An 18860-nucleotide genomic window follows, 5' to 3' on the forward strand; every position below is an offset into this window, starting at 1 on the left:
ATTAAAAAGTGTTGCTTTATTTTTTTGAGCAGTGTATTTAAATGTCAACACGCTCACAATTATAGGCACTCACTATGCCAAATCTGAGTTGATTGTCGTGTTTGGACGGTGATACTGTAGAACGCAGTAAAAAATACCAGAGTAAAATAATACAACAATGGAATAACATTATATAATTTGGAAAAACAAGACCATTTTCTTTTCTTTTTGATGATCAAGTGCAGTAACTGAAAACATGTAGTTCTTCAAAAACTATTATTATTCAAAAATCTATTATTAAGCAGAAAGACATGTTTTTAGGACACTGTTGCTTCTGAGCGTGCAGTGGTTCTGCAAAAATAAAAAGGACACCACAATGGGTCAGTGCCCTTATGAGAACGCTTCATTCTTAAAAGTTTTTAGCTCATCGTACGGCCTTGCGTACTCCAATTATCTGACAATTTCAGAATTCCGAAAATGTATTTTTTTCTGGACCTCGGCGTGTCATATTTTACCGTTAGAAACTGAGAGAACGAGCGGGTGTGCTTTCAGAGGTCTGTCTGTCTTTCAGTCTGCACAGACCCCATCAGCTCGTCAGTGTGTATATTGTGTGTCTGCTTTATCAGATGAATTGTGGGTGTGAAGGTCGCTTAAGAGTCATGTGGTCATCGGAGGACAATAGAGCAGGAAAAGAGTGGAGCAGCACTGATGGAGATGGATGAAGACTTGGCTGACCTTTGCTATCGCCCTGCAAGGTCAGCAGAAGCATTTGGGACCATATGTGTATCCTCAGCTCTGGTATCTGTCAGGTTTATCAGTGCTGATCGTATTTCTGATTCAGTGTATGGATTGAGCTTCGTATCTAATCCTTGTTGAGATTCTTTTCGTAATGCCTGAGCCTGTAAGCAAAATGTGTAGCAAGATTTAAGGTGCCAAAAACACACCCCATCAATCAATCTCGTCATTTTTTCTAAATTATTTAGGATGGGAGGGTTGACTGTAATGCAGTGACTGGCTTATTTGTCGCACTGCTTCAGCTGACATTCAGCAAAGCAGGACTTTCCAGAATGCTGATTTCTTTTCTGTTGCCATAGAAAAATCACATGAGCAGAGTCCAAGTTGCAGAAAAATATGGCTACTTTTGCTTTTGCTTTTAAAAACAACATTCATGTATCAGCAACAATAAAATGTTCTTAAGTAACAAAATCAGACCCTTTGAGGCAGTCACCACATGCTGCCAGAAAAGCTGCGATACGCTTTTGCATTGATTGACTGGAAGATCAGATATATTTCCTCCATTTTTGTCTTGGTGACAGCGATTTAGAGTGCTATCTAACTTGCAGTTCCAAAATCTATTGTGTTGGGTTAAGAATCCTGCAAAGGCCAATGCTTTTGATTCATATCATTCAAAAAGCAGCTGTGGGTAGAAATGTTTTATCACAGGATCAAGGTGATCACTAAGTTCAGATAAGCGGATCAAAGGCTTTTATTTCTTATAGTTGGTGAATATTGTATAACCTTGTGTAAACGTGGTGTTGTACCAGAGCATTTCAAATGTAGAACGTCATAATGCATAAATTTTCTTCCAAATTTTTAGAATGGATCAGTCCATAAAGAAGCAATTCCCTCCATGTCTTGCAAGTTACTCACTATTGTAACCAAGTTATTCTTAGTTGGGCATTCACTTTTCAAACATTTACATGTAGAAGTATTTAAGTAGAATATACATGTATAAGTAGATTGCTCACAGTGTTACACAGTTGAACCAAAAAGTCCACCTCTCTTCCCAATATAGTCGGTAGTGCCCTTATTTTCTCCCACCAGCTGGGCAAGATGACTGTGCAACTCCAAAATATATGATAGTGGTCTGCCAGCTGTTCTCCACGCTTCTGCCAACACAAACCAGTCGTTTCACCTGTGTGTGCATACTTTAACATGGGGGTTATAAAATATATTTATAGGTTCTGCCAGCAGAATCCTCTCCAAGCACCTGAGCTGGTGGAGGTCAACAGCATCAGACACAGTCTGCCAATCATCCTCTGAAATGGAAAACTCAGACTCTTTCTCATACTTGCATTTCGATTTATTACTTGCATGTTTTTTCCACTGACTTGATATTTGAATATAATCTTGAAACAAGTCTCTTGTTTTTGTTAATAAATTATTAAATTGGCGTCCTTTGTATTTCTGAATTTTATCTTGTCATTAGAGGAAATGTTAATGTGGAAGTGTGAATATTATCCCATCTATAGGTTTCCTAGATTTTCGGTAAGCTATGTAATCATCCACGTGATGAGACTGAACCGTAGGAAGTTGTACCATTTCTACTATTTAAACCTCTAATCGATTATTCCTGGTGTGAAATAATTTCATTTTAGTATTAAACCTGAGTGGATAGGCCATACCCTGCCTATCTCTGAATTCCTCATTAACCCTCTGCAGCTTGCCTTCACTTCTGTCGGTGTGTTATTTTAGCCAAACCTAGTGGAGAGCCACTTCTGGAAAGCTTCTGAAACACGCTGAAGTGGAATCTCAAGCATCCACCATCAGCTCCAGGAGACTCTTCCAAGCTGCAATTCCACAATGCAGCCACGCTCGCCAGGATTCAGATAACAATCATTCGTTGTATATACTCAATCATTTGTCTGTTTTGAACAAGCAGCCATTTATAAACAGCATGCATGCAAGCATACTGGGGGGTCCAGTACTGGCTCAAAATTGCATTAATTAAAAGCTAGAATCACAAAACACTTGCATTCCCGTTCTTTTACTGGAAATATTTCCAATTCAAAACTAGGTCTTGTTTTCCAGCCTTAGTCTTATTGTGTAACCCCCTCCACTCTCAACACCACTTACAACAACACACACATACACACAGCCTCTGTTTCCTTTTCACCAAGCCCACAGCGTAAACGCTGTAAATAAGCAGGCTCCTATCGACACCGGAGGCAGGCTGCTATAATAAAACTATTCCAGTTTTTATTGAGGTGTAAGCTCTGTTGGCGTGAGTAAACAGATTCTCCCTGGCATCAGCACTTCTCCCCGGTGCACAAACCCTGCGTCTAAGCAACTGTGGGCTTAGTAACAGTTGCCATGGAGACACATTCTTGTCAGCTTGGCCTGCATCGAGGGTCAAAGGAGCGAGAGCGGCGGCGAGATATTGTGATATGTGACAGAAATGATGATATCAAGGTTGATACAGTGCTGTGTAATAAACATTAGATAGAAACAACACAAAGAGGGAATATCAGAGATAATGAAAGAAGAGCAGTAGGTCCACTGTGGCCTCCATGAAATATTCTATGACTTGTCTTTGACTTTCCTCAACTTCATCAGAGCTTTCATTTATTCCCTCCAGGTTCATTAATGCTGTTCTTCAACTCAGCAGAAAATGTTCTAAAATTACAAGCAAGTTTCAACACTTTCTGTCTGGGAAAACTAGAAGGAAGCCAACTAACATGTGAAATACATTCTGGTGTTTTGGGTCTGCGCTGGACTTGGATGTTATATCGTTCTGGATGTCGACCAGCAAGCCGCAGCATCTACTGCGGGAGGAATTCTGGACTACAGTCTAGACAGGCTTGGCTGGCCCAGGAAGAAACGGCACAGCCAGGCACGAGGCGCGATTACCCACACACACATTCACTGTTTTTCACACTTTACTACAGTCTGTCACTCTGAGCCGAAGCCAAAATGAGTGGCCAAGGTAAAAGAGGAGAAAAAAAGAGAGGGGAAACTACTTGGAAGTTAATAACAGGAACACAATGCTGCACTCATGCCGTCCTCCTCAGCTGACGACAGGATTTAAGAAAGATGAAGAGAAGTTTTGAAGGATTCTTTTTTTCCCTGATGCTCAAAATACCTTTAATTTACCTGTTAGAGACAGAGCGGCACATTAGGTACTTTGCCTATTTGTTGCATGTGGTAAACTGCACAAATGTCAGGCTAACAAATCAATACAGATCCAGCTTTTTTTTTCAAATTATGCCTGTTGGGCCTGAAAAGGAAAGAAAAAAAAAAATCACACCAGCAATAAGTTTGAAATGACACATCAAGCCGAAGCTTCTTAGCAGTCTAAGGATACACCTGCAAGTGATTAACAACAAGAAATTAGCACTCACTGTATAAAACCACGAGCCAACACCTTTAAAGCTCATGTGGAGATAAATTAAATTGTAAAAGAATCTATTTTGAGTTGCCTTGCTTTATGACATAGTGTGAAGGGTAAAATATACATTCAACTTTAAGTTTTCATAACCTTCAGCATGATTAGCGCAGCAGGCCTGGTAAACGATAAACTACAGTAGACTGAAAGATTGCACTAACTGCTACTGCATTGGTAGGAGTGGTAGAAGAAGCACAGCACAGCAATGACAGCAGGCCAAGCATGTCTGATAGTGAGAGCACCATGTCAGCCTCCAATGACAATTTAGTAACTACAGGGGGAGCCACTACAAAAGCACTAGAAGAGTAGATGGAGATAATTATTGTGGCAGAAAAGGTTTTAAGCAAGTGGTTAAAAGCTTGAAGCCTGATAGAAAGAGATTAGAAGATATTTTTCAGCTTTATTCTGTATCATTACTGTACATTAAGAGTTACAAGGTTAACTAAAGTGTTTAGCGGTTCTGTTATACTTTTACTTAACGTTTCCAGGGAAAACACTACCTAGGCTAGTTTTGTCCTTATATTTGACGTAGAATAGCAAATGTTTCTTTTTTATTCTCTGGGATTAATTCATGAATGATTTCATCAATAAAACGTATCTAATCAGCACTAATAATTACCACTAAGGCACACAACATACACACCTATTTAATTATTTAGCATTTATCTCATAGAGCAGTACTGGGAAAATTACCGCTCTACCTTTGTGCCATCATGTAACAAAATCAGCAGAAATATATGTCAGTGAGAGAAACCTGTGTTTTTTAGCTATTTTGAAATAAGTGACAATGCTTCTGTGGGCGCTCAGGAGTCAGCAGCACCCACAGAGATACTGCGAGAGAAAGAGGAAGAACAGTAATGTGGTCAATTAAAATTCAAGAATCCTTAACTGCAGTACTTGGTATTGTTACTTTGTTTTGTTGTTTTTTACTAATTGACCTCTACCTCAGTACTTGTATGTACCTCAGTATCGTAAAGTGATATATTGTAGTTAACCAAGGCCACTGCAAAATTACTTCGCTGCTAACAATAACAGAGCTGTATGAGCCTGTTATTCAAAGCCCCTCGAATTTGCCATTTGTCAACTCTGTTAGGTCAAAATGAAGTGACCCATTGTTTTAAGGCATCCAGTGAGCTTGCAACTTTTGCAACGAAGACCATCAAGGCCTTAAGAGTATCTGCATGTGGGAAGTTCAGAACTGAAACTTAACTTTATAAACGAATGGGCACATAAAGAGGTATGAAGAAAGCTGCGTGAAACAAAATACTTGATCTAAGAACTGTTTCCAGAGACGGCAATAACTCCAGGTTATGGATAAAAGCTTAACATTCATTCAGAAGTAATATTTTTATTGTAACTTAATGCTAACTTCTGAATGGTGTATTTTTCCAACCATTATAAAGGAGCACTCCACAAGAAACATTCAACTGTCAGCAGCAACACTTTGCACTGTGGGCTAAATTTACCTTTACTCAGCCTTCATCACTTTAAGATTAACTTCATTTGTTTGATTATTTAAACGTAACCTGTTAAGTTTAGTCTTAGCTTCAAACTCAATAGCTGGGGTGGTCAGTCACCTGGCTAATATTAAAATAATAAGGGACAAGCAGAGAAAACGAGGACAACAGAGCACTATTTCCCAAAATACAAGAAGTGTGAACGCACTGTGTGAACAAATGTAACGTTAGAAGTTTGCACTGTGTCAAAAATAGCCTAATGTTTTCCTAAAGCCACAGACCAAAGTCACCAAGCAGCTCTACTGCAGACACCAACACACTTTCCATGTATAAGACACAGGCAGGCATGCACAGGAGCCACAGCAACTGCTCTATCGTAAAATTCTTCTAGGAGGTTATGTGACCCCGTCACAGGTCATCAAGCAGTTTTATATGCATCACACCTGTCCACCTCTCCAACTGGTATCTTTGCAAACTGGTATCCTTGCAGACTGGTATCTTGTCTTTCAAGACACTCTGGGAGTATAAGCTGCACTTTTTCTTTGTTTGCAGATTTGTTTTTTTCCCTTACAAACTAGGTGAGCAGTCAAAGTAAAGGATTGGCTAATTACTTCTACAGGTAATCAATACGACTGTAAAATATCATCAAGTGATTTCACTTTCCCTAAGCCCCACAGTAAAATCTTCACATTGCTTGTCCTGTCCAATCATGAGTCTTACAGCCAATACAGATTACTTCCACATGTGGCGAAAGAAGGCATCGCGTCCATGTATTTGGAAAACTTCAAAAAGCAGATATGGCAGGTCCTACATGGCAAATAGCTGGTGACTCACAGTTTATCAAAAATATTTGTCAATTATTTTTCAGCTGAAAAACCAAAGGATTGAACTGACACATTGTTCCAGGTCAGAAACAGTGAAAGAGACACTTCTGATATGTTTGGAACAATTTTGGATCATTTTTTTATCCTGTGCACACATTTAGCCTCCATTTGCTTCTTGTTGAATGTTGAGACATTTATAAATATTAACGCTTGAGTCAAATGACTAATAACATTTATTTTGATGGAAATGCAGTCGTTTGATTAATCCGATTTCTGAACTTTTCTTCTCCGAAATCTATTAGTCACCACAGAAGCTATGTTTAACAGGTGGATGAAACTGTTATTGAACTATCTTCATAATTTAGTTGGAGCCAGTAATCCAGTCCAGGGCGGATCCTACCTGAGACAGCCGGAGGTGTTCTTGAACACGGTGGTCCACTCTGCATCACGCGGCTTTGAGTCCTCATTGGGCTCATGCTCCCAACCCGAGTGGGGGATTATCACCTCGTTGGTCAGGGTTTGCAGGCCGTGGTTGATGATCACCATCTTCAGGGGTTCATAGGATGACAGATTCCACAAGGTTCCTGCAGGGGAGCACAGATGGGAGGAAAATGCAGAGACGAATTAAGAGGATAGCAATAAGTTGGTTAAAAAAGAGGATTATGAGAGGAGAAAGAGAGGATATACGAAGGAGGCGTATATACATGCACATATATCTGCAAAGAGAGAGAACATTTTAAAAAGAGATGGTGTGAGGGTGGTGTAGCTGACAATTTAAACACAAGAGAATGAAAGAAGGTGAAGCTTGACAGGAATGATGTAGCAAAACAGGCAAAAAAAAAAAAGAACAGAACAGAGAAACTGTGCACACAAACTGAAAGTGATGCGATTTAATAACAGCCGTATAACAGAAAAACAAAGGAGCCTACTGTCCAGGCTTTAAGACTGCAATCAGAAACACATTTAGTTTGGCAAAAAATATGTTTTAGAAAAATAATAGAAGACTGGGTGTTCATTATCCAGGCATGATACCAACGGACCATATTGCACTGTATAAACCCCCCCACTGTAATACTTTTATTATTCTTCCATGAGAACATAGCTGACTGCTACTTTGCTGTAATAAATACAAAGTTTACAGCAGCCGTATCGCTGTGATATTTCTATAATATCCTCATATGTCAACAGCAATATTAGGTTCACAGCGTTCTTACAGTACATCATGTTATTTCTCAGCTGTTGCACGTAATGTGCCGCTCGGATCTCATGTCCTGCAGATATTGTGTGTGTATTGGATCAGGATAAATGATCTGCTTCGGCTTTTCTATCCAACAGCACACACATGCACACCCCGTTTCAATCATCCCTGTCCTCCATTATCTTTCCCAAGAAATCCAAGCAGGAGAAAGAGCATTTTCTAGGTGGCTGCAAATCTCACTAACAGCCAGCCAATTTTATACTTCAGCAAAAGAAAAAAAAAGTAAACTAAATTGAGCTGGGTATGTGCATCCCAGGGCTTCACAAAACAGAGGCAGGCACACAAAGAAAAGAGGAGGGGAATTTTTGGGAGCACAGCCAGACAGCCAAACCCACAGAAAAATAAAATGCCGTGTTAAAGCATCAAGCATCAGATGGGTTTTTCACTCAGACACATGGAAGCTGTGAAGCGAGGCAGCCAGTTTGAGGAGAGGAAAACACTTTAAAAGCAAAAAAACAAAACAAACCCCCCCCAAAACCTCGCTCAAGCCCATGTTGGACACGTTCCTGAGTTGTTGTTTTCATCAATCCAGCCCTCAGGTCTCTGTTTCTGCTTCTCATCATTTATCACACCCTTTATTTTCCTCTTTCACAATTTGGTCCTAAAACCCTGTGCCTATGCAGCAGCAACTTAATCCATGCATGCTGGAAAAGCTCTTAGCAACTTGCATTTGCATTGTACTTGTGAACGTGCAAGTACAATGCTTATTCACTTCCGGGTTATGTATATGAGCCTTTTTAGTATGTTTTCTAAAGGAATGTATGGAGGTTTATCATCATCATCAGCTGTAGCTTCACAGCTATAGGTAACAACGCTGTTTACGGTGTCTAAGTCCCACCTTAGTTTGGCATTTTGTTTTTAAAGCCAAGTGACATCCAGAGCATCTAGCATGCCTCCATGAATGCAGAAACTGCAGCCGGATAAGTGCCGACTGTGTTGACGGATGAGCCAAATTTGCCAGCTGAACCACAGAAAGAAACGTTCTTTTTTTTCTCGAGAAAAAAAACGTAGCAGACACCTGTCCTTTTTTATTTCATACAATATCACCGGCTTCCTTGCGAGCGTCCCCACCCCACCCTCTCACTCCAATCTGGTCCACAGGACTAACAGCTGGGGGCTAAGATTAAGATTAAGCAAATATTTACACACTCGCACATGCCAAAGTGCTCAGAGACTCGCAGCTTTTGCACATATAAACGCATTCATATAGTTCTGTATTCACATGCACCCAGAGCGTGTGACTCGCTCTCGTCCCATAAACAGGCCATTAGCAGAGCAGTGAAGCAGTCATACTTCCTGGCACACTTATTTAAAATGGTTTCTGTACATTTTCCAGACGGTCAATATTTCCCCTGTTAAATCATGCTCTCCACTCTGTCTCAGCGGACAGATCTGAACTAAAAATACTTCCAGTCCCTCTGATGTGGTTCTGCCTTGTTTGACCGTTTCCTTTGAAATGTTAAAAAAAACATAATGTAACTAAAACACTTAAGCGGCGCTCTTACAAAACAGTAAATCTTAATTTAGTTCATGACCTTCTTCCGCTCTGCTTTGCCATCACGCACTACCAAGTTAAGGAATCCCTGTGCGTGTGCGCGGGTGTGTCTGCAGCTGGATTGCTGGTGAGGAAGCGCGGTGTCGAGTTTAAAGTCAGTTGAATTTTTGGCGTCTCGCAGTTTCTAAATAAACCTCCACTGAATGTAGCATACATTTTTGCTGATGCTAACATGTCTGTGACATCGGCCACTGAAGTGGAAACACCGGAGCTCCACTCGCTGTTTTTTCAGTTGGTGACTAGACTAGACTTCCTGTGCGTCAGAGACCACCAGGGTGGGATGCTATTAGATGTGGAAGCTGGGGTGTGGCTCCACACAAGGGATATTGTGATTATTTCTTTCCTGGGAGGGAGGGTGCGTATCGTACGATCAGCCGTGACTCTACCTAAAACACTCCACCTGACTCACAGCTTGTTGGGAGCAGGTCACGTCCTGAGAGTAAACACAACCTTACAGGCTAAATTCAGGGAAAATATCCCGTTGAGCATTAAATCACCAACGCTCAGGTAATTACATTGTAGAAAGAAAAGCATGTTTAATTTTGAGCTTCAGGTGTTTACTGTAAATTTCATACCTCTACAAATTCAATATTGATTTTTTTTTTTTTTTTTTTAGACAGGCACTTTCATGGTACATTTAACTTGGTGCAAAACAAGCTGAGATTTTATTTTAGCATATGGATGTTCTTCCATCAGCAAAACTGAAGCTGTGATCGGAAGAAAATAAGTAAATAGTGCAGTGCTCGCAGCCGCAGGTGTGTTAGCATCAGCAGAGACAGATGTCACAGTCGGTGGAAAATCATTTATCTTTTTATCTGAATTTTGGCCTCGTTATGAAGTCACAGTATCCCGTGGCACTATGTGAGTGTGAAACAGATACTGGCGCAGACGACGCTCACAGAATTTAGCACTACCCAACAGGGTAGCATTTCCATCTCATCTGCTTTTTATTTTTCCCCACAGGGTCAATTGTGTCACTTTTCCCAAACAAACACATTCGAGCATCTGAGAGGAAATCTCCGCATCCAGGCATGAATCCAATTAAAAGACAAACGTGCACTTGTGGTGTCTGTACTTTAGTATGATGACAGCTAGCTAACATTCATGCCTGCCAGCCTGACAGCTTGATTACTGCCACTGTTGTGTCATTAGCATCAGCTTTACTCGTGACAAGCAAAATGCAACATGCAATCAACTCACAATGAGTGATGGGATCTTAAGAAAGGCAAAGAAAACTTCTCACTGTGCTGTCGGTGTCCTAACAGAAATAAGTGGTGCTAATTTATGACTTTTGCAACGTGCCACAGAGGAGGAAGAAACAGACGGCACTTTAATAATATTCAGACAAAGTCTTCTTCATTCATTTCTATGATTCCAGCATCCAAGCCCGGTGTGTATTCCCTGCTATAAGATAAATGGTGCATAATGCCCCTTATTTCAATGGTGCATACTTGTTTCTAGATTGCAGTCCATTTTTCAACTTGGCTGGAAGTGCATACGGCATACATGCATCCCTGATCTGTCGTACCCAGGATGTTGAAAGACTGCTCTGTGCTTTAAAGTTACCAGATTCTTGTTCACCATACAAACTTTCTTTCGCTCCTTTGGTAGTTCACCGTCACCTTCAGTGCTCCAACTGAAACACTGCTCAGGCCGGTGGAATCAGTCAGCTCTGCACAGATCACATATGCCAGAGGGGAGGGAAAAGGCATGTCTTTGCCGTGGCTGTGATCCATCAAGTACGACAGGCATACAGCCCACTGACAGAATGTTATTTAAGATGACAGAGTGATGTGGAAGCGACCGTCTCCATCCAGCATCCCGCCAGTGTTTCAGGCCAACAACTGTATCAGCTTTAGTCCATTTGCTGTCCTATGTCAGCTTGTCAGAGGTGGGCATGTTAGGGATGTACCGCTGTCTTGCAAGCCGGAGGCAGACACCATGCAATTGTCATGCCAAAAAGATCGGGTTCCCTCATAAACACTCATGTGTGTGTGCTGGTTATTTGATGCCATTCACACCTAAATTTAACAGGCAACATGAACAATATACGCTGTAACCAGACTTCTCTTCACAGCTAGAAATGAAGAACGCTGCACTTAGTTTGGATAGAAACGTCAGCTGTCAAAAATGCACTGCTGAGCTAAGAGTTTCGGTTAATTATTGTATTGGCGCACGATACGGAGCCACTTTAGAGCTGCAGTCAATTTGCATTGATCTAAGCCAAACTGTCCAGGTGATCCAAACCCCGAAAAGTGCACAAGTTTGAGTTTTTTTGTCTAACTTCTGCCTGAACTTTCCACGAACACAAATATAAACTGATTTTCATCTGTCTCTGGAGGTTAAGCAAACTCTTATAAAAGTCTTATAATAGGACACAAACAAAGAAAAGTATGAGGCATTGAGGTCACTACAGTTTATATAAACAAATCTAAAAAGTAAAATATGGGTTAAAAAAAATAAACAATAATCAAAGCAAATGTTGTAGTTGTTGTTAATTTGATCAAATTTTCCATCTCTCACATGTGAAAGTATGTATGCTTATTAATAGGGTGATATTTACCAATCCACCATCCACTTCATTGGGTATAAATGGTCAGCTGCTCGTTAACACAAATATCTAATCAGCCAATCCGCTGCACCATTCCCTGATCAATAAATTATCATATTAAAGTAATAAAAACACAAAAAACTTCCAAAGGAAATTTTAAAAAAGTGAGAAGAGCAAATCTAGGCTGCAACATAACTGAAAACAAACAGAGTTGAATGAATGCAAGTACCTACTTTAATTAATACTCTGAATAAAGCTCAGTAATAAAAATATGAGAACACTGCAAGCTTTACTGACACGACAGATCACATTAGATTTAATACACACCTCCTATGACCAGGGTTAGTTGCCTGTTCTGTTTGTTTTTTAATCTTGTAGTGTCTTATTCCTCACATTAACAAAGCGCCTTAAGAAAATCAGTGTTGTGATTTATTGGTGCGTGTGTGCTTTTTAAAAATGCAAAGAAATCCCTCACTTTGATGATCAGGCCTTAACTTTTCTTTCTGGTTTATTATTAATGTTGTTTATCTGCCGAGAAATAGTTCTGGAGCAGTCTAGTTGAGTTGGTCCAGAAAATAAGTTTCTAAAACATTGCGTGTAATAAAATGAATATGCTAAATAACCTGTAAAACCTACTGGAATATATTCCTGTAAACAGAACTTATTCAGCTATTAAAAAAACCCTCCAAAGGCAACTGTGCTTCAGTTTGCATAAACAGGAAATGGCATAAGACAGAAAAACCTTGTTATCTGATATATATATATGCAGCAACAATCTTTTACTGTGATTGAGTTTTCTCATAAGCCTCTGATGACTTTGTTTTAAATGCAATCTAGCCAAAAGGAAAGCTTAACATGCACATTATAACCTGCCTCTTCCATCATATACTGTTGCTAACAGGCAGTTTGGATTCATCGTTTTTTCCTGATATAACCAACAGACTGAACTACATATTAACCAACTGCCGGCTCTTATACTCCCTTTTTTTGCATCTCTCTGTGATACCTGGATATGACGGCTGGAGGAACTAAGAGTAGGACCGGGTAAGGGACTGGAGCTGTGGCTGGGCTAATTAAATTTTCCAGGCACCACTGGCAGGCATGTTGCTCTTCAAGCACAGCTATTAACTTAGTTCTGCCCATTACCGTTCTCCTCCTCTACTTCTCCTCCTCACCTCTCATGCCATCCATCACACTCTGAGAGGTAAAGAGGGACGGAGGCACGGTTCAGAAGAAGGGAGAAAGAGATTGGGCGTGCTAGAGGCAGGAGAAGAGAAAGAGAAGAGGGAGACCTCAAAAAGTGGACTCGTTCTTCTGTGAATGTCCACAGAATAAGAAAAATCTCTGCTACAGTACGCTTGCACAGACACACACAATGTCTGCAGTGATTTACAGCAGCAAGATCCCACAACAAAACAGCTCCAGTAACAAATTGCAGCATAAAAAGGAGAAGCTGGCGTATAGCTGGGTTGCAAAGCGGTTTGCATATGTGACGGCACCTGCGGACACCAGGTACGGGACTTTCTAGTTGACCATCGGCTGGCATCTGTATGAGCTGAAACAATGCTGTCTGATCCCAAACTTAATGAAAACTTATTGCTTCCCTATTTTTTTTTTTTGCTGGGAGTTTGCAACCCTATTAGTTAGGTTGCTTAATATTTCTGCTAAGTACTCTTTAAAATACCAGAATATGGAGGATTGAGTAGGTTTAAGTTTATTAGATTGATCAGTTTTGCTGAACTATGAAATATTTTGGGTGCAGTGTATTTTTTGCATACAGGTATAACAGAATAGCTTTAGTGTTTGTTTGTTTTTTGCTTGAACTTGAGTATGAACTTATAAAAAATGCAGCAAGATATTAAAAAAAACCAGTTTATTGATTAAAAAACACTATATCGGATTTATATCGGTATCGGCCGATATCCAAATTTATGATATCGGTATCGGACATAAAAAAGTGGTATCGTGCCATCTCTAGTAATTAATAACACCAACAGAGTCGTATCAAGTGCATCAGTGAGCCGCTCAAGCAAGTCTGCATGGAAAATATCAAAGCCTTAGAAGTGGGGCACTTAAATGGGACGCAGCAATTACTAAGGAGGTGCCACCAATGGCTACACCTCCTTAGGAAACTCAACTCCTTTGGAGTCAGCACACCCATCATGATGACTTTTTACTATGCCTTCCTGGAAAGCATCATGACCTTCTCCATCACCTGCTGGTTCCACTCCCTCAGCCTTCAGAACAAGAACAGACTGCAGCACACTGCATCAGTGTGCTCTAAAATCATTGGGCTGGCTGTCAGAACTCTGGCACAGGTTTTCAGCCAACAGGCCCTTAGAGAGGCAGCTAAAATCATCAACGACCCCTCTCACATTCTTCACCCCGCATTTCAATGCCTCCCCTCTGGGCGATGCCTCCGCTGCATTTCCTGCAGCGGAGGCATTTCAATGCCTCCCCTCTGGGCGATGCCTCCGCTGCATTTCCTGCAGGACTGAGAGGAGGAGCGCCACCTTTGTCCCCAAAGCCACTCTGCTTTTTAACACCAGCCGATAACACCATTTCCCACACCAGAAACATAAACTACACTCTTTTCATACTGCCGACACTGTACTCACTTTTAGTCACTCACAGTTTTTTATTCACCTTTCAGTCTCTTTAATTGGAAAACTGTCTATACTGTATATTCTGTGCATTTATTATCTCACTCTTATTGCCTGTTCTTACTGTCCTTATCTTCAACGTTATGCTGCTCTGTTGTATGTTAATTGCCCCTTGGGGATAAATAAAGTCTAAAAAAAAATGGTTTACCGTTTGAAAGTTGGGGGTGTTGGATAAAGTCAGATGGCATTAATCACTACAAAGTCGCTACTACACTGCTTCCTCACTGGCTTCATCTTGTGCTTTGGGTTTGCTAAAAACAACCGATAAAATCTGTGAGCAATGTGAAAGAAGTAGCTAGTAGGCAGAAAAGCCCAGATGACTCTCCCAGTGCATTTTGATGTCTTTCAGCTCACTGTTTTGGATCACTCCCTGTTAGCAGTAGCAGGAGGAAGGTGGCTGTTTTCAGCGAAAAGAGAGTCTGAGACAAAATCATTCTATCAATCTGTTCAGCAATCAACAGCAGGCAAGGCAACTACAGTAAGTGACGACCACAAGAAGGATTTAAAAAAACAAAACATAACCAGGAGGAGTCTGGACAATGAAGATCATTTTAATTGAATCTGGTTAAACTGGCTGCTGGTTGGTCAAAGCAAACTGATCAAGGCGTTCTGTGTAAGCTGAAGTTACAGTTACAGTTTTAGAAATGTTTCCCATGCTTCGAACTCTTGTCAGACAACACTGTAATTTTACTGACAAGAGCACAAAAGCTGGGCAGAGACAAACATGTGTGTCTAGACATTATCTCTCCTCTAGCTTAAATCCCTGCCAACCATATGCATCTTTCATTCAAACAACAAAAGGTCTGCAGCAGGCACCTGCTTGAATGTCAGCCCACAAAAACCAGACGTCTCCTGCAGGGAAAACAGGAGAGAAATCCGCTTAATAATCTACATTTCCAGAGTGGGAATTGCTGGAGGGCACAAACAGCCTTGAGCCTACCAGGAGGGAAAATAGAATTACTCTGAACGATACAAAGCTCCAAAAATATGAACTACTCCACTGTCTGCCCAACTTGTGTGTTGGAAAAAGAAACTGCTCGGTTCTTTCCACGTCACCCATTTCCCCTGTAGAAAACAGAGCTCACTGTGGTTTCTGAGGGACGGCATAAACTCCAACAGCAAACTCTTAAACACATGGACTAAGAAAAGGGCCTGTATTTAAATCCCCCCAATTATATTTAATTGAGGAAAAACACAGCCAATTCCAGCCGCACCGGCTGAGCCTGTGAGCTGAGCCTGTGAGCTGAGCTTGCATTGTGACGGGCCCGTTTTCACTGGGGACGGAGCAGTGGCAATGGAAACGTAAAGCTGGAGACTGAGGCAGGGATAGGGAGGAAACCGTGACAGAGGGAAAATGAATGAGAGTATAGATAATGAATGAAAGAGAGAAAAAAATTAGATCGAGTGAGGGAGGGAGGGTTGGATAATTACGGCTAGGAGGGAGGGGAATAACTTCCTCCGTACTGCCCTCCTTGTCTTGTGGTGCAGGGTTATTTTTAGCTACGAAGGAGAGCAACAAGGTACTGTAAAGGCAATCATTTCTGCTGCAGCACAGCCATCGCTCACTGCAACATCTCTGTCACGGCAGACAACACACACACACACACAAATGCATGTGTGTGGTTTTTAAAGGCCAGACTAAAGCTGTCAATAGCCAAAATATAGCCAACATTCCCCCTTAAAGGGCCACAGTCTCAAACATATCGACAACACAACACCTAGCTAACTATCTACATCTGCCCAAATCAGATTTGTCAGCAATTTTCCTCCCTTAATTTGCCACCTAAATAGCAACTCCTTTAATTGTTTTGGGCTAACGTGTATACTGCATTTCGCAAAGGTCAAGTTTCTCACTTGAAAGTGCTTCTCATTTTTCACACCGAAAACAAAAGCCCACTCTCAGATGCCAAACGTGTCAATACCAGCCGAAAGTGTGTCAGGTCAAGCCAATTGTGTTAGGGATTAGCTGAACGCACATACACAGAGTGTTTTCCCCACATCAATGACATTTACCGGGTCAAGGAGAAGAAATCCTATCCTAGCATCTGAATCAATAGCTCCTCTTAAAGGAATTAAAAACATACAGTATTTCATTACCCGATGCATCTAATAGCGTTTTCTGAAATCGATGTTTATATGCTTTTTGCTGTCCTATAGATCATCCCTCCACTTTCCATCTGTCTCCGCAGTACTACGTTGTGAGGTTAAAGTAATCAAATCTGAAATTTGATATCCGTGACCATTGGTGATCCTTTACTCATTAACATATGTTACGTTTAATAAGTGGTGAGAAAACCCCCACACCTATCAGTGCACTCAAAACACGTCTTCTTGGGATCTAACTAGGACTAATTACAGCTTTAAACGCCTTGTCTAGATCTTCACTGCCATACAGGGACTTATGCAATTCAGTGCTAATTAGGCAAGTATGTTAGAAACAAACTTATTGCAAATGTTGAGATGATTTATAGATATGAATAATGCTAAATAGTAACGTGTGTCAGCAGTTAAAGATCTGCTTCTTAATAAAGCATGACTCACAGCCCTGCAGTACCATGCAGAGAGAGACAAAGGGATTATGGCAGATTCCAAGAACAAAACAGTTATTTTACTTTAACAAAGAGGTTGCTGCTCTACCACATCTTTTTAAATTCGTTTTTTTTAAATCAGGAAGTGAAGTCTGGAGTCTGGAAAATTGGAGGTCCCAAAGAAAACCCACGCAAGCACATAGAGAACATGCAAACTTCAAACAGGGCCAAACCAATCGGGCTGTTGCTGTGGAACGATTTTAACCACAGAGCCACTGTGCGCTTTGACCTGTTAGTTTGTTTTACTGTGTGAGTCTACAGTTAGTTTGGATCCAACTTACGCTGAAACACCAAACACATTGCAACTTAAGGAAACACCAGGAAATAGAAAAATGCAGAAAAATCCAAAAGTACACAAAACGCAACAGAAGTTGGATAAAAGACAACGGAAGAAGTCAAAAAAAGAAAAGCAAACATCTTTTGTTTTTTGTGGGTTTTTCGTTTTTCTGTCATGTTGTATTCAACTTCTGTAATGTTTTGTCTGCGTTTGACCTCTCAGGGCCACCGTACCCAACTCACACAATAATACTAAATAAACTAACCACTGGCAGTGATAAGCCAGTAACTCCTTTGTCCATTAATGCAAAATTACTGTTGTTGTTCACAGAAATCTGGTAGCTTTACACAGAAAAATGTTAAATGTAGCAAACTACAAAAATACATATCATTAGGTGGCTAAAATGCTTAGCATCTCTCCCAGTACTCCTACTGCTCCTCCATACTGGGGCATGCTGACAAGATGTATTATAGGTAATACACTGACTGTGGAGAAATAGTTCATATAAATCAAACAAATAAAAAATTCAAATTGACCTTTTAATACAAAAAATTGGATGAAATACTAAATAAGATTAGAGGATTATTGGTTGTCTACAAAGCTAGGTTAACTGTTTCATACCTGCTTTCTTAAAGCCAAGAGAAACACCTGCCTGATGTGTCATCGTATCCATCACAAGAGACTTGAATAGTATCAATCTCCTCTAACTTCAACCACAACAGGAAATGAGTGCAATCCTAAAATTACAAATTATTAATTTAAGTTGGAAATACGTATCTTACCTGTGATGAGTTCTCGTACTTCCATGTCGTTGGTCTTCCTCAGAAGGCGGATAAGGGCCGGGATGCCATCACAGTTCTTGATGGCCACCTTGTTGTCATTGTCCTTGCCATAGGAGATGTTGCGCAGGGCACCACAAGCCTTACGATGGACTTCAGACTTGGGGTGATCCAGAAGACCCACCAGAACTGGAATTCCCTTCAGCTGACGCACATCTTTCTTAATCTTGTCATTTTCGTAGCACAAGTGCTGCAGGTAGGCAGCGGCGTTGGACTTGACTGGGTCGATCGGGTGGCCTAGCATGGCAATGACCTCAGGGAGATCTGGGTCCCGCCAGCGTGGGTCCTTGCGGATGCTGTCGATGGAAGGTGAGCGACGACCACCCATGCGGTCCAGACTGGCCATGCTACCCCTCTCTGGCTGAGCCAGTGGTGCTGAATACATCCCATGGATGTAAGGGTGGCGCTCATCGATCAGCTCAGCCTCAATGGGGTCATCTGGGTACCCTCTGGATGAGGAGAGAAGAGAGGACAGTTAGGACGAGGAAGATGGACGAGGTAAATGGGGGGTGACTCAGACAGATTTGTCCAAGAGAAGAATTAGGCAGCCGGGGGGAAACACTCTGAGAGAAGCTAACTGAGGTGAAAGCTGCTGACTAATGAGGTGAAAAGAAGTGAGAGACAGAGCAGGACAAGGACACGGTACTGGACAGAAAGAGAAGGATCTGTGGTTCAGATCAGATTTTACCAGATTTGCCAGAAGC

General features: G+C 41.1%; 1 protein-coding gene across 12 annotated transcripts in view; it reads right to left on the bottom strand.

The window, feature by feature from the left end:
• The window catches only part of arvcfb (ARVCF delta catenin family member b), a 261628-nt gene that overhangs the window by 53922 nt on the left and 188846 nt on the right, over nucleotides 1–18860 (bottom strand). For all 12 annotated transcript variants that reach the window (XM_026186584.1, XM_026186589.1, XM_026186581.1 and 9 more), the window contains 2 exons: nucleotides 18100–18605; nucleotides 6826–7009 (listed from right to left, as the gene is read on the bottom strand). In XM_026186584.1, coding sequence (XP_026042369.1) covers nucleotides 6826–7009; nucleotides 18100–18605 — 690 coding nt within the window. The remainder of the gene's footprint in view (nucleotides 1–6825; nucleotides 7010–18099; nucleotides 18606–18860) is intronic.

Source organism: Astatotilapia calliptera, chromosome 12 (assembly GCF_900246225.1).
Source record: "Astatotilapia calliptera chromosome 12, fAstCal1.2, whole genome shotgun sequence".
Classification (NCBI taxonomy): domain Eukaryota; kingdom Metazoa; phylum Chordata; class Actinopteri; order Cichliformes; family Cichlidae; genus Astatotilapia; species Astatotilapia calliptera.